The sequence below is a fragment of the Apodemus sylvaticus genome, chromosome 10 (assembly GCF_947179515.1).
Source record: "Apodemus sylvaticus chromosome 10, mApoSyl1.1, whole genome shotgun sequence".
Taxonomy (NCBI): domain Eukaryota; kingdom Metazoa; phylum Chordata; class Mammalia; order Rodentia; family Muridae; genus Apodemus; species Apodemus sylvaticus.
Window position 1 is genome coordinate 27,268,097 of NC_067481.1, and position 13,953 is coordinate 27,282,049.

Here is a 13,953-nt window from a genome sequence, read left to right on the forward strand (position 1 = left end):
TGCCAGGCAAGCACATTACCAACTGAGGTCCCACCCCTCCACTGTGGTCCGACTAACTAGGAAGAGGCTATCGGGACTGGGCATGAGGCAGGCAGCCCTCCTTCCAGCCTCTAGCTCAAACTACTCAGATATAATTGGAGAAGAAAAGATGGGTGTGGGGCCATTCTAGGAGGACTCGCTAGGACTGTCCTCTTCGTGGGCCTTGGAGCGTTGCAGGCACTTCCAGAGGACATGTGCCACCTGCTCAGCTGTCCAACTCTCTCCATGCCTTCATTTCTACATTCTTCTCTGCCACATTCCCCCAGTGGAGGCCCCCCACTGGTTGACACTTCCTTCTGTATCTCTCCCATGCTGTATCATAGGCAAAAGCAGACAGGTGGAGGAAGACGATGGAGAACAGGAGTGAGAATCCGCTCTGCGGCTGTTGGTTTTTTCTCAGCATCTTTATTTGTGTCTAAGAGGAAGTAAACATTGATCCCTGGGTATCCCAGTACACTTAGTCATGGCTGAGGAGGGACACGGAGATGGGAAGGGGGAGGAGGGTGGGCCGTCAGCTTATCACACAAGTGCCTTTCTCCTTGAAGGGATTCTTGTCTTCTGGGATGCCTTTGAGAAGAGGGTCAGTCCCTGCTTGGGCCTCTACATAATCCTTGATTTCCTTTCCTGTCTTGGAAATCTGTAAATTGACAAAACACAGTCACAGCTCTTGTTTGTTTTTCAGAATCCATGACTTGGCAATCGGAGGAAGGTGGGCAGGGTAGGGATGAGGTCAAAGAGGAAGAAGGTGAGAGAAAGAGGACCCTTGGACCAACCCTGAACCCCAGATGGGATCATGACAGCCCAGCCTGGAGACACAGCTCTCAGTGTCTTCCCCGTGCCCAGGAACACGAGGTGGACATCAACTATCTTCTATATCCCACCCCAGCCAGCCCAGTGATACATCCTGTGCCTAGTGTCTCCTCTCAGTTTCCAACAAGAAAGAGATACGGAAGCCAAGAAGAGGGACTGCAGACTCACCGGGTCACGTGGGTTCTTCACTTCCTTCTTCAGCTGCTCCACCTCCATCCTCAGCAGCTCCTTCTCACTGAGATCCTGGGCCATCCTGCCCTAGGGGGGAGACCTGGGTCCTGACAGGATCCCACAGCCACGAGCACTTTCCCTGGTGATTCTACACTCTTCCCGGCCTCAGGCCCCAGTCAAGGACCCTCACTGGTTAACATTTCCACAATGTATCCCTCCACCCCAAGCTCTATCATGAACAAAGGCTTAGAAAGACTAGAAGTGTCCTGACACCTGAGGGTGGCACAATCTTCACCCTTGAATAAGAACCTCTTTACAGAGGAAATAGAAGGGAAATAGAGGTTGAGCTGGAAAATGTGGGAGGAAGAAGAGCGACTGCTGTGTGTGATGACTCAGGGGGATGTTTTGTCCCCAGGTCATGACAGGGGACAGTATTAAGACTGGGAGTCTCAGAGTCAGCCAGAGTCCAGCAGTGACCCCCAACTCTGCCGCTTCCTTCTATGTGGACTTAGACAAGTCACACAGCCTCTTTGGGTCTTAGTTTCCCCATCAGCAAATGAGTAGAACAACAGTAGCATTGTTTGTTTTTTTGTTTTTGTTTTTTTTCCCGAGACAGGGTTTCTCTGTATAGCCCTGGCTGTCCTGGAACTCATTCTGTAGATCAGGCTGGCCTCGAACTCAGAAATCTGCCTGCCTCTGCCTCCCAGAGTGCTGGGATTACAGGCGTGCGCCACCACCACCAGGCTCATTGTTTTTTGAGACAGTGTCTCATGTAGCCCAGGCTGGCCTCAGACTCTGTCTGTAGCTGAGGGTGATTTTGAACTCCTGATCCTTCCACCTCGTTCTAGAATGACAGGCAAGTACCACAATACCTAATTTGTGTGCTACTGTGGAATGGAACCCGGGACGCTGAGGATACCAGACAAGCATTCTGTCAATTGATCTGCATCCCTGATCCCACTGTTATTGTGAAAACTAAAGAAATAATGTTTGGGGCTGCTGGAGAGATGGCTTTTAGAGCACTTACTGCTCTCGCAGAGGATGAGGATTCAATTCCCAGCATCCTCCTAGTGGCTCACAACCATCTATAACCCCCAGTGCCAGGGGATTCAATGCCCTCTCCTGACCTCTGCGAGAACCAGGAAAACATGTGGTACAGTATATGCATGCAAGCCAAACATTCATACATACGAAATAAAAAAGACAATAATGCAGGAAAACATTCATATTGCCCGGCTCATCATCACGACCAGGGCACATTTCTTATTATTATTTCTGACAATAACATTATTACCATCAAAACTCCAGGTAACCAGGAGAGAGCTAGCCTGGTGCTTAAACTTAGTAATGCTAAGACTAGATCCCAGCCCAGTGCCCCAAAGCCTCCTTACCTGTCAGAGCTCTCTCCAGATCACTGGTCCGGGACCCAGACACAATGGTGTTTGAACTTCCTAGCGCCTCATCAGCTGAAAAATCTTCAGATAAAGCAGATGGTTGGCAAAGCCAAATCTCTGCTGCCTAAGCTGATCATGAGCTCAGGATGGAAAGTCCTGATCCTAGCTGAGCCTCCCCGCCCTTCACTCCTCCACAGCAGACACCAACATTCTAAAACAGGCCCCCTCCATTGTGGGTCCCCGGAGCGCGCATCAGCAGCCTCTCTCCTTTGGTGACCACACCCCTTTTCCCTGCCCCACAGCTTCCCTCTAGCCTACAGTTCCGCTTGCCTGTCTTCATCACCAAGCCTGCTCCAAGCCTGCTCCTCCCCCATGCCAACTAGCTTTCCCCATTCTGAGGTCCCCTGTGCTTTCTATTACCGGGTCCCCTAATGTCACTATTCAAGGGCCTTCAGACTCGCTCTTCATTCTCTCCATGAGGACATACCCTCAGTTCCAGTGCTCAGCAGTTAGTATCCAGGTGGCCATGGCCGCCCTAACGCCATGTTCTTTGCTTCTTGGCCTCCGTGTCCTCCCTGGAGTGTGGAACTCCCTTCTCTTCTGTCCCCAGCACTTCCCTATAGCCCACCCCTTCCCTTTGCCTCTCCCAGGACCACCTGACACCACAATGACATTTAGCAGAACTGAGCTCCTGCTCCAGCTGACATATGTCCGATAGCAAGGGACATTCTTGAGGAAATGTTAAGGAACCAGTGTGGTTAGTGAGGTTCCTCTTCTGCCAGGAGGATGACAGACTGGGAGGGGGAGGGGCTCTGTAAAGCCATCCCAGACGCAGGATCAAATCCCACTCACATCTGGGACCTCCTCGAATTCAAGTATAGGGCAGAGCCATCGGCCTTTCCCACTCCAGGTTAATGCACGTGCCCCGCTCAGCTCTCTGTGCCCTCCCCCCCCCTAGTGCTGCCTCAAGCCCACACATCCCTCTGGAACGGTGTTGTCTCACATCCAAGGCCTTCCTGTCGCTGATCCGAGTCCTCATACTAGTCATTTGGTCGATTCCATCTTCTCCTACCTTCATTAGGGCACGAATACTGGTCACAGGACTTCCTACCTGACCCTTCACAGGCTTGTCCACAGTTATTCAGGAACTCTAGCTGTATCTTCCTGGTGTCTAACCCTGATTCTTCTTGCTGCTGCCTGTGAACTGTTTACCACTGTCGCTGTACTGCCAGCCCGGCCCCACCCCCCCAGTATGACTTATCTCCATATCCTATCCACCCTCCTCTCCCCAATCCCGTGGTGACTCATCCCGAGCTTCCCAAGGAAGCCCCCACCCTCTGCACTTTCCTCCGCTCTTCCATGAGTGGAAAATCCACCCCCATAGCAGGCCAGCCCCTTCCTCCTGTCTCCACTCTCCCATCCCCCCACATCAACTAGCTTCCTCTCCAGGACCAGGGAGCAATCACAGATGCCCCCGACCTTGGCTTCCTTTGCCTGGTGAGATTGGGAGGCCGAGCCCCCAACAGGCCCCTGGCTTCCCCCTTCTTCTGAGCGGGGGACAGAGAGGCCCAGGCCCAGGACTCAGGGTCTGACTTCCTCTTGTCCCGGAATGAGCATGCCTACCCCTTTGCAGGCAGGTTTGGGTCTCTCACGCAGAGGAAACCAAAAGCAGAGGGAGGGAAGGCAGAGCGGCCAATCAGGGGCAGGGTGAGGCTCAAAACCCAGTAGGCTCCCCAGGGAACCCCACCGAGACCGAGCCATGGCGGAGCTACAGCAGCTGCAGCAGTTGCAGGAGTTTGATATCCCCACGGGCCGGGAGGCTCTGCGGGGCAACCACAGCGCCCTGCTACGGGTGGCCAACTACTGTGAGGATAACTACTTGCAGGTAAGTGGAGAGGACTCGGGTCAGGATACACCGCGTCCCCAACGACCTGCAGCCCAGGCCCTCTGGCAGGGTCATTTGACAGGTCATATCTGTTCCCGCCCTGACTGAGCAATCTTCAGGCTTCAGCGTCGCGTCATCCTAAGTTTGTTCTCGGGCCACAGCCTCAGGGATAGAGGATGTGTGAATATCGCCGGATCTATAATCGATCCGCACACCTCGCCCCAGCTCATCCTCTCTCAGGTGCTGCTACTGTCTTCAAGCAGGTCTAGGGGAGTCAGAAAACTTCCTCCACACACGGGAAAGGGCTTTGTTCCTTGATGTTTGAGGGAGAACAGAGCAGACCCTGAGGAGGCAACAGGGTGTGGTGCAGAGGCAGGGGACTCACTGTCTGGCTCCTGGGAAATGAGAGACACTGTAGCACAGCCTCAGACCTGAACATTATGGTTGCTTTTTGAGACAGGGTCTCACTGTTTGGCCTAGGCTGCCCTGGGGTTCACTGTACTCAGGCTGGCCTTGAGTTCACTGTAGCCCAGGCTGGCCTCAGATTAACAGTCCTCCTGTCTCAGCCTTCCCTCAGTGCTGGGATTCCAGGCTCCCGCCACCTCACCTGGCCATCATTTACGTCAAGTCATTTTGTTTCAGTTTCTTAAGGCATTGGGAGGGGAGCCCAGGGCAGTCTGGGAAGAGCTCTTCTGCTGAGCTAAGCCCCACTCCACCCTGGAGTCATCTTGTTCATATAACATTGATGCCTGGGGAAGGAAGAGGGGCAGAGAGGACTTCGTGACTGCCCATCCCTCACAGCCACCATGTGACACAAAGACTAGAATTCTTGTTTTATGAATGTGAAAACAGCAGCTTGTGTGTGTGTGTGTGTGTGTCTGTGTGGACAGGTGACTTGTCCAAAGTCATCCATCTCTGTACAGCACAGCCAAGCATGGCCGGCCTGCCTTCTCCCCTGAGCCCCTTCCTCCCTATCCTACCTGTTTGATACAGGGTATGGCTTGGGACAGTTGATCTATATATAGTCTTTGTTCTTGGGTTCCTCTGCTCCATTAAGAGTGACTGGCCAAGTCTGCAAGCTCTTCCGCCCAGCCAGACTGTGAGACAACAGCTGGGGCATCCTCCTGTCCGGAGAGGGCTGGGGAGAAGAAAGAACCGAAGGCCTATGGGAAATGGCCGAGCAAAGATGCAATGATAGGCAAACTCTCTCCGCACCCTCCCACAGCCTGTAGCTGTCCCTTCCCCAGTCCTGCCTGGCGAGTACGATGCATACTTCACAGTGAGAAAGCTGAGGTTTGGAAAGGGTTAGACTGTATTTCCAGAGGCCAGGGTAGTCACTGAGACAGGATTTGAACTGGGAACTCTAGCTGGTTGTAGTGGTCCATACCTGTAATCCCAGTACTTGGGAGGCTACGGCAGGGGGCTCTTAGAAAGTTCTACCAGTCTTCTCGTCTACACAGTAAGTCCAAGCCAGTCAGGATTAAACAGCAAGACATTGCCTCTAATAGACCAAATATAGCAAAGCAAAATCCCAAATAAAAGAACAGCCAGGATTCTGACTCCTGGGCCCAGTTCTTAACCCTTTAGGCCATGGTGCTACCTTGAGTGTCATTCTGGTGTGTGTGTGTGTGTGTGTGTGTGTGAGAGAGAGAGAGAGAGAGAGAGAGAGAGAGAGAGAGAGAGAAAGAGAGAGATGATAGATGATCTGGCATGTGGTTTATATACCAGTCCTGCCCACCTAGCACTCAGGCACACCCCTCCCCTGGCAGGGATGGAGACAGCTCTTTCCATTGCATTGGTGTCTTCCCATACCTCAAAGTGCTGCTATTGAGTGCAATCCCATGAGTACAATCGGTGTGCACGCAGGATCTGAAGCCACAGAGCTGTCACCAGGTCTGCCACCTGTCAACTTAGGAATGTGTGGTGAGATTCTCTTTGCGTGGGCTCTCTCTCTCTCTGTCTCTCTTTCTCTCTGTCTCTCTCTCTCTCCCTCTCCCTTTCTCCCTCCTTCCTTCCCTCCCATCCTCCCTCCCTCCCTCCCTTTCTTTCTTTCTTTTTTCTTTCTTTTCTCTTCCTTCCTTCCAATATTGGCACTCTGTAGCCCAGGCTGGCCTTAAATTTATGTCCTGTCTGCTTCACCCCCCCATCGCCCCCAGAAGACTGAAATGACAGGCCTGTGCCACCGTTTGGGAGTGGGACGAGGTTCTTTTTAAACTCTATACCTTCTCCAAGCTGGTTACGAGTATTAATTGGGACAATGTGTTGAAGCTTTTGCCTAGGGCTCATCATCCTTTAAGGGCAGAATAAATAAATGTAGCTGCTGTTGTTTCTATTACCATTTCCGAAGGATAAAAGGCATGCCAGTGAGGAAGTCCATTCTATCCAGGTGACAGCCTTTGCAAACACATTCAGGGTATCAGGAGCCCCGAGACCCAGGCTGGAATCCCTGCATCCCTTTGTGTGCAGCCCTGGTCCCTAGACCATACAATCAATAGCCCTCTCTGCCTGTCTGCAGAGGAAATTTTTTAAAGATTGATTGATTGATTGATTGATTGATTATATGTGAGTACATTGTAGCTGTCTTCAGACACACCAGAAGAGGGCATCAGATCTCATTACAAATAGTTGTGAGCCACCATGTAGTTGCTGGAATTTGAGCTCAGGACCTTTGGAAGAGCAGTCAGTGCTCTTAACAGCTGAGCCATCTCTCCAGCCCCAGAGGAAAATTTTTGGGTGATGTCTTTAATAAGTTCTTTGTCCCGTCTTTCCCCAATTAAGGGTCAGAAGCCCATGCAGGAAGCAGACAGTCAGTGTAGGATTCTCAGTCAGGGTTGACTGAGTGTAAAAACAGGGTCATTTGCATGGCAGCTTAGGTAAAGGATCCCAGACCCTTGTCCCTCCAGACCTGACTTTGGGCCAAGATTAAAGCTGGAGGTTAGAAACATCTAAGAGCCCAGAGCCGGGCCCAAACAGACACCTTTCTTGTTTGGATTGCAAAGTCCATGTGCCGGGTTGGGTAGTGGGCAGAGGGGGCCTGTTTTTTTACCTATGAAACAAAGACCTAGAGCACAGCCTGCAGTCCTCTCTAGCCTTGCCCAGCCAATGCTTTGGGTGGCGTGTGCTGATGAGATGTAAAATGTATTGCATATGGAGATGACATGTAAATCGGCACACAAATGAACATCGCTTTCCTGCTGTCAGAATGGGGAAAAGTAGGGAAGGGAAGGACCACGGGCGTGGGTTTTCCAGAAGGTTCTAGTTCAAACTGCGTGAGAGGCATCCAGAGGAATCTCCCGGAGAATACAACTCTGACAGCACCGGTGATGGGTCCCACGGAGAACACAGAGTTCCAAGCCAGGAGGCCGCGGGTGTGCAGCCTTGCCTGGCAGGACACTGCCCCTTCTAATTTGCCTGGGACTCACCTCTGCCTCCCCACACCGCCCAAAAGGACAGGCTTCAGTGCAGCCAGCTCATGATTGAAGGGGAAGGAGGAAGCTGCTTGGTGAAGCAAGAGACCCAAAAAGGTTTACCCAGCCCTGAAGGTCTGGTCTGGGACCGGAAAAAAAAGTCCTCTTTTGTCTTCAGCCACTCTCTGGTCCCTTTCCCACCGGCTGGCAGTGTGGCTCTGGCCAGTGTCAGGCACGCAGTAGGAAGCTATCCAGCTCATGTTGGCTTCCCCCTTTGACCTGTCCATCAGCCAACAAATGCACATTTACTTAATATCTTCTGTGTGTTGGGGACTGTGTGTCAGCATCGGAGGCAGAAGAGAATGGACCAGCTCTCTGTTTTCATGGTATTTATTTTGGATGGGGGAGGGGTGCAAAGAAAAAGAAAGAACAGGGCAGGTGGGACACGTCATAAAGGTGAGCTGGGCGCTGAGGGGAGTGGAGAAGGTGGAGACATCTAGTGAGAAGAGCTCTAAGAAGTGTTAGCTCCAAGGCCCTGAGGTAGGAACAATCTCTCCTGCTAGGGATTAGAAGCCGGTGGCTAGTGTGACGGGAGAGAAGCCAGGGATGTGCCGAAGGGGGAGGATGGTATGTTAAAGCCACCTGTGAACAGGGGAGGGGAGCGTCGCATACCTGTGATCCCAGGATTCAGGAGGCGGATCTCTGAGCTCAAGGCCAGCCTGGTCTACACAATAAATTCCAGGACAGCCAGGGCTACACAGAGAAACCCTGTCTCAAAAAACATAGTAGTAATAATAACAACAACAATAATAATAACAACAACAATAATAATATAGAGCCAACTGTGCTGATACATACCTGTAATCCTAGCACTTAGGAAATGGAGGCAGGAGGGTCAGGAGTTCAAGGCCAGCCAGCCTTGGTTACACAGAGAATTTGAGGCTTATACTTCATGAAACCCTGTTCCAAAAAGAGAGAGAGAGGGAGAGGGAGAGGGAGGAGGGAGAGAGAGAGGGAAGAAAAGAAGAAGAGAAGAGAAGAGAAAAAGAAACAAAGTATGTTAGAAAGCTGTTAGAGGGAATGAGGGGACAAAGTCACTTGGCTCTGGGACATGGTGATCTTCTCTCAGGTCCCACACACCTTCCTGAGGTGGGGGGGGGGCTAAGGAAGTGCAAGGTCAGCAGGGGGCTTCAGTCCTGGCCTTGCCCCTGGTTTGGGGACTTTGGTTTATAGGTAAGAGCCTGATATTGGCTGGTTGGTTAAGTGGCAGGATATCTCCTCTAGCCAACGTTGCCTTCCCCTTCCTGTCACCAGCTAGCCTGCCAGGAGACACTTGATGAGGAAAGCACTAGGGTCCTCTCAACTTTGTCCTCACCTCACCTACTGGAGGACAGGATTCCTGCCCCGACCCCCACAGCCAGTTCTCTCAGGCTGCAGGCTTGCTTTCCCAATGTCCCTTGCTCTGTCCTCCCATGTCCCTCTCAGTATAACACCATCCTTCCGGAAACTACCTCAGGCATCTAAGGACCCCAGCTCTCTCCAAGTTCAACTTCCTTAGACTCCATCCGACTCTGCCAAGGAGGCAGCGGAATGTGCCGGCCTTGTGCCAAGGCTGTGTGTATTTCAGGCCACAGACAAGCGGAAGGCGCTGGAAGAGACAATGGCTTTCACCACCCAGGCCCTGGCCAGCGTGGCCTACCAAGTGGGTAACCTGGCCGGGCATACTCTTCGAATGCTGGATCTACAGGGTGCTGCCCTGCGGCAGGTGGAAGCCAAGATGAGCACACTGGGCCAGGTAAGGATGTGGGGAAGGCACCCATCTCCCCTCCATCCCACTCAGAGCCTCTGCCTTTCTCCATGTCAACTCTACTGCAGAAGGCTGGCACATTCTGAACTTTGGAGACTTCTATCATGGCTGTGTCTTAGTGGAGTTCTTCCTACTCCATTAGCTATAAAGTTCTCTCTCTCTCTCTCTCTCTCTCTCTCTCTCTCTCTCTCTCTCTCAGTTATTCTGGATGTCTAAAAGCTTTGTTTGCTGTTCATAATACCTGCAGAGAGCAGGAGGGACCAAAGGCCACCCTGTCTTCATTGGAATACATTCAATGATTAATAAATGTCGCCCACTCAGGCCAGGCAAGCCCATCTTCAGCCCCACAGGAGTCCCTGCCAACACCATACAGAATCCCTACCCTTGGTTCATAAATACTCTCAGCCTTCCTTCCTGGATCCTTGACCCCCACAAGGCATATGAGAGTTACACTTTTGGTCTGACCATTATGTCCCCAAGGGGGGTCAGTGTATAGGGTGTGTTTTCCTCTTCTTCCTGAAGACCCGAGGTCGCACCACCACCACCCCCAAGGCCTGAGGGAACATTCCAAGAGGAAGCTAATTCACATACTAGTCCCCTAAAGGGGAGAGCTGATTTAGTTACAGTTCTCTGCCCCCTTCACAGTATGCCCTTCTGCACCAAAGCCTGCCCTGCCCTTCAGTTGCTTCCCAGCAACCCCAGGGATTTTTTTTCCCTCCCTTTTCTTCTGGTTCCTGCATAGCTAATAATAACCCTCATTCTCCTCTACCCAGATGTCGCTCCAAAGTGGCTCCGTCCTCTCCTGCTGCTCTTTCTCCAATTGCTGCATGGCCTTGGGACTCTCTCTGGGTGTCCCTGCCTCCCATGGTCCCCATTCTTTCCTCCTCCCCTGCTTTGAGACAGGTTCTGTTATGTAGTCCTGGCTAGCCTAGAACTCATCACCTAGACCAGGTTGGCTTCAAACTCACAGAGATCTACTACCTACCTGCCTCTGCCTCTGGAGTGTCAGCGTTCTCCCTCTCTTGAAAGGAATGGTGCTGTGTAGGCTGTTTTTCAGGGCCTCCTCCCACCTCCCCAACCTTGTCCTGCAGATGGTAAACATGCATATGGAGAAAGTCGCCAGAAGGGAGATTGGTACTTTAGCCACTGTTGTGCGGCTGCCCCCTAGCCAGAAGGTCATCCCTCCTGAGAGCCTGCCTCCCCTCACCCCGTACCACAGAAAACCCCTCAACTTTGCCTGCTTGGATGACATTGGTCATGGAATCAAGGTAAGGGAAAATGCACGGCCTAAACTTCACTCTCCCAAGGTCCTTAACTACCCTCTACGCAGACACTGCTCCTGGAAGATCAGGAGCTGTCCCTGCCCCCACACCCCCCAATGGTGTGTGTGTGTGTGTGTGTGTGTGTGTGTGTGTGTGTGTGTGTGTGTGTGTAGGGGAAGAGGGGGGAGGGTATCAGGGCATAAAAGCCACTCCTCAGCCACGTGAGAACAGCAACTTCCTCTGTCTGGGGGTTTGAGGTCATTGCTCTAAGAAGTCACTCCAGAATGCTGGTGGTAGGGACAGGAGGCAGCACAGAAGGCAGAGTGGTGGAGGGGACCTAATCACAGTTCGTCCCCCACTGCCTCATGTCAGATTAGATTAGAAGCTTTCCCGGGTCTTAACCCCTTAGTCGTATGCCAGACCCCAGAAAATAACTCTTTCCGTCGGTTCCCAGGTCTCTCTATACATTTCCTTTTCCTGTCCAGCCTTCTTATCTGTGTTTTTCTTTTGATGGTGCAGTGGATGGAACCCAGGCCTTCCATAAACTCAGCAGAAGCTCCACCCAGAGCTATGTGCCCAGCCTCCAACTTATCCTTTATTCTGTAATTTCCCCTGTCTTGTCTCTAGTGGGGCAGAGTGACAGAGAACATGAAACCCCCGGTGCTCATGATGAGGGAAGTTACAGTTTCAGAGGTGTCTCTTGCCTTTGGGATTGCACCCTAATCACTGACACTCTCCTAAGTGACTTGGGTTTTTGCCATCCCCTGCCTGGAATTTGGAAAGGTCACTTCCATAGGATTATGGAAACAATGAGATCCTGAGACACTCCTCAACTCAGGCCAGAGTGTAAGCGGAATCAGAACTAAGGACCGCCAAGCCACCCAGATCCCTGGGAATTTGAGATAGTGTGAGGGTGCAAAGGCCAACTTAGTCACTGTGGCTATGCAGAGGAAGTGGCCCTCAGACGCGTCTGTGCTGCGGGTTTCTTTCTGTGGGATGGCTCTGGGGGGACCAGCTTTAGGGGTGGCGGCAGGGGTAGAGAGGGAGGAGGGCTGCAAAGTGGAAGTAGGAACTTGCTGAGTCTGGCTAGCCCTCCCAGTTCTCACCCTCCCCTCCCCCCATTTCCTCTCTCAAGGATGTGGGTAAGAATGACTCCCCTTGTCCCAGATGTCAACCCTATCCTTCTCCCTTCAGGACTTGAGCACGCAGCTGTCACGGACCGGGACCCTGTCTCGCAAGAGCATAAAGGCGCCTGCTACCCCTGCCTCCGCCACGCTGGGGTGAGGCCTCAAGGGCCACGCCAACCGGCCCTGCCCAGCCATTCGTGGTTCTCAGCTGCTTCCCCCACCCCTCACCCACAGCACCTGGCGCCTTGATGCTGCTGCGCCTGGCGCCCAGCGTCTCCCTGCGCTAGTCGCCCTTCCTCAACCCTAAGCCCTGCTCAGCAGAGACCCCCTCCCTCCTCATGCTACTCCACCGCCCCCCTCCAGGAGACCACCCCGGATCCCTGAGCCGGTGCAGCTCCCCGCCGTGCCTGACGGCAGACTCTCCGCTGCCTCCTCTGCCTCTTCCTTGGCCTCGGCAGGGTGAGCGCTTGAGTCTAGTGGGTGGGTAGACAGCAGGTGGATTTTTGAGAACAGCCTCCAGACTTCTGGTTGAGAAAACTAAGGACCACTGGTTGGGGGAAATACTTTTAGGACGGATTGTGCTAGCAGAGGTGGGGACACTCCGGGACGCTGGGCTAGGCGGCGTCCCTCATGAGCATGTGGTCTGGTCTTTTAGGAGTGCGGAAGGTGCCAGCGGGATTCCCCAGTCCAAGGGACAGGTAGCGCCTGCAACCCCGCCGCCGCCTCCACCGGCAGCACCAGCAACCCCGCCTCCTCCTCCACCGGTAGCGTCTGCAACCCCACCTCCTCCGCCATTGTCTCCTGAGGTCTTCTTGCTGTCCCCTCTGCCGGAGGTGTCCCAGCTTCCTCCGGGTAAGATGTGTCCCATCTTATCAATATTCACCTTGAGTCTCTCCTCCAGCCCTGTGTTCCTCAGGAACCCCAGGGAAGCAGTGAACGAAGGCTATTTTACACCAGGCCGTCCCCTTTTTATGTGAGGTTTCTCACTTTACAGGACCAGCCTAGGGGTTGTCCAGTAGGATCTGTCTCCCCTGCGCTGTCTGGCTAAGCACCGGCAGTGGGTTAGAGGCGTTCTGGGTGATGACAGGAGCTGGTTAGATCTTAAGGATGCTGTCTGGGTGGCTCACGTACCTTTACAAGGACCATTTTTGTCTTCCTTCCCAGAAGCAGAGCTGCCCCTGCCTCCTCCCCCAGCTCTAGAGGAGGCTGCACTGGGGCTGCTGCCTCCGCCCCCACCAGGTTTTGGACCAGATGAGCCCAGCTGGGTCCCTGCTACCTACTTGGAGAAAGGTACCTTTGCACTCCTGGGACTGAAAGGCAGCAGCATCCATTGTCAGGTTTTTGGCTTCTGTTGCTCTGGCCTCTGCTCTCCCTGACAAGGTGCCACCCAATTTTGTTTCTCCCTCCCCTTCCTTTCTGATGAGCTGAGTTCTGAACCCTGCTAGGAATGAGCATCTGCTCGGCTATTGAATAGTAGCGGACTGTTCTGAAGCTCCCCCGACTGCCTAGCTTCATTGTGTGTGTGTGTGTGTGTGTGTGTGTGTGTGTGTGAGACAGAGGGCACCTCACAAGGTTCTCTTCCTGCCCCACAGTGGTGACACTGTACCCATACACCCGGCAGAAGGACAATGAGCTCTCCTTCTCTGAAGGCACCGTCATCTGTGTCACCCGCCGCTACTCGGATGGTTGGTGTGAGGGTGTCAGCTCGGAGGGCACTGGATTCTTCCCAGGGAACTATGTGGAGCCCAGCTGCTGACAGCCCGGATCTGTCCCCTCAGTGGGCCTCTCAAGCCGCAAGATGCCAGCTCCCACAGCCGAAGCTGGACTGAGGACCTGTCTACCTCTCGGGACTGTGAACTGTGTTCAGTCCCTGCTCCGCACGGCAGTGGGAAGGGGGGCTAGAGAGGGGGATTACCCCGGGGGGGGGGATTGCCACAGATGGCAGAAACAAAACAAAACAAAAAGCTAAACTTAGACCCTTCGCTCATGCACAGAAGACGGCCAGCTTTGAATAAAACTGTTGACCTTCTGGTAGTTGCCCCAGAGGGCTA

At 53.1% G+C, this 13,953-nt stretch overlaps 2 protein-coding genes across 7 annotated transcripts; one reads left to right on the forward strand and one right to left on the reverse strand.

Moving 5' to 3' along the window:
- Positions 1–424: 424 nt before the first annotated feature.
- Positions 425–4,103, reverse strand: Gngt2 (G protein subunit gamma transducin 2). 5 transcript variants are annotated; one of them, XM_052194595.1, is made up of 4 exons: positions 4,038–4,103; positions 2,412–2,495; positions 1,018–1,107; positions 425–676 (listed from the first exon to the last, which is right to left on the reverse strand). In XM_052194595.1, the coding sequence occupies exons 3-4, from the start codon at positions 1,099–1,101 to the stop codon at positions 551–553; spliced, it is 210 nt and encodes a 69-aa protein (XP_052050555.1). In that variant the 5' UTR covers positions 1,102–1,107; positions 2,412–2,495; positions 4,038–4,103; the 3' UTR covers positions 425–550. The 5 variants fall into 5 exon arrangements, with proteins under 5 accessions (XP_052050555.1, XP_052050554.1, XP_052050552.1 ...); XM_052194594.1 differs by lacking the exon at positions 4,038–4,103 and adding an exon at positions 3,894–4,002; XM_052194592.1 differs by lacking the exon at positions 4,038–4,103 and adding an exon at positions 3,526–3,650.
- On the forward strand, positions 4,078–13,931 carry Abi3 (ABI family member 3). Of its 2 annotated transcripts, none has more exons than XM_052194587.1 (8): positions 4,078–4,299; positions 9,334–9,501; positions 10,605–10,781; positions 11,970–12,055; positions 12,266–12,361; positions 12,558–12,754; positions 13,067–13,192; positions 13,495–13,931. In XM_052194587.1, exons 1-8 carry the CDS (start codon positions 4,174–4,176, stop codon positions 13,656–13,658), a joined length of 1,140 nt encoding a protein of 379 aa, XP_052050547.1. In that variant the 5' UTR covers positions 4,078–4,173; the 3' UTR covers positions 13,659–13,931. The 2 variants fall into 2 exon arrangements, with proteins under 2 accessions (XP_052050547.1, XP_052050548.1); XM_052194588.1 differs by lacking the exon at positions 4,078–4,299 and adding an exon at positions 7,572–8,092.
- The last annotated feature ends 22 nt before the right edge of the window (positions 13,932–13,953 follow it).

Coding starts and splice junctions, on each gene's coding strand:
- Gngt2 (XM_052194595.1), bottom strand. CDS start 1,101: ATGGCCCAGGATCTCAGTGAGAAGGAGCTGCTGAGGATGGAGGTGGAG. Junction 677..1,017: donor TGAAGAACCCACGTGACCCG/GTGAGTCTGCAG, acceptor GTCAATTTACAG/ATTTCCAAGACAGGAAAGGA.
- Abi3 (XM_052194587.1), top strand. CDS start 4,174: ATGGCGGAGCTACAGCAGCTGCAGCAGTTGCAGGAGTTTGATATCCCC. Junction 12,056..12,265: donor CCTGCCTCCGCCACGCTGGG/GTGAGGCCTCAA, acceptor GCCCCCCTCCAG/GAGACCACCCCGGATCCCTG. Junction 13,193..13,494: donor TGCTACCTACTTGGAGAAAG/GTACCTTTGCAC, acceptor CCTGCCCCACAG/TGGTGACACTGTACCCATAC.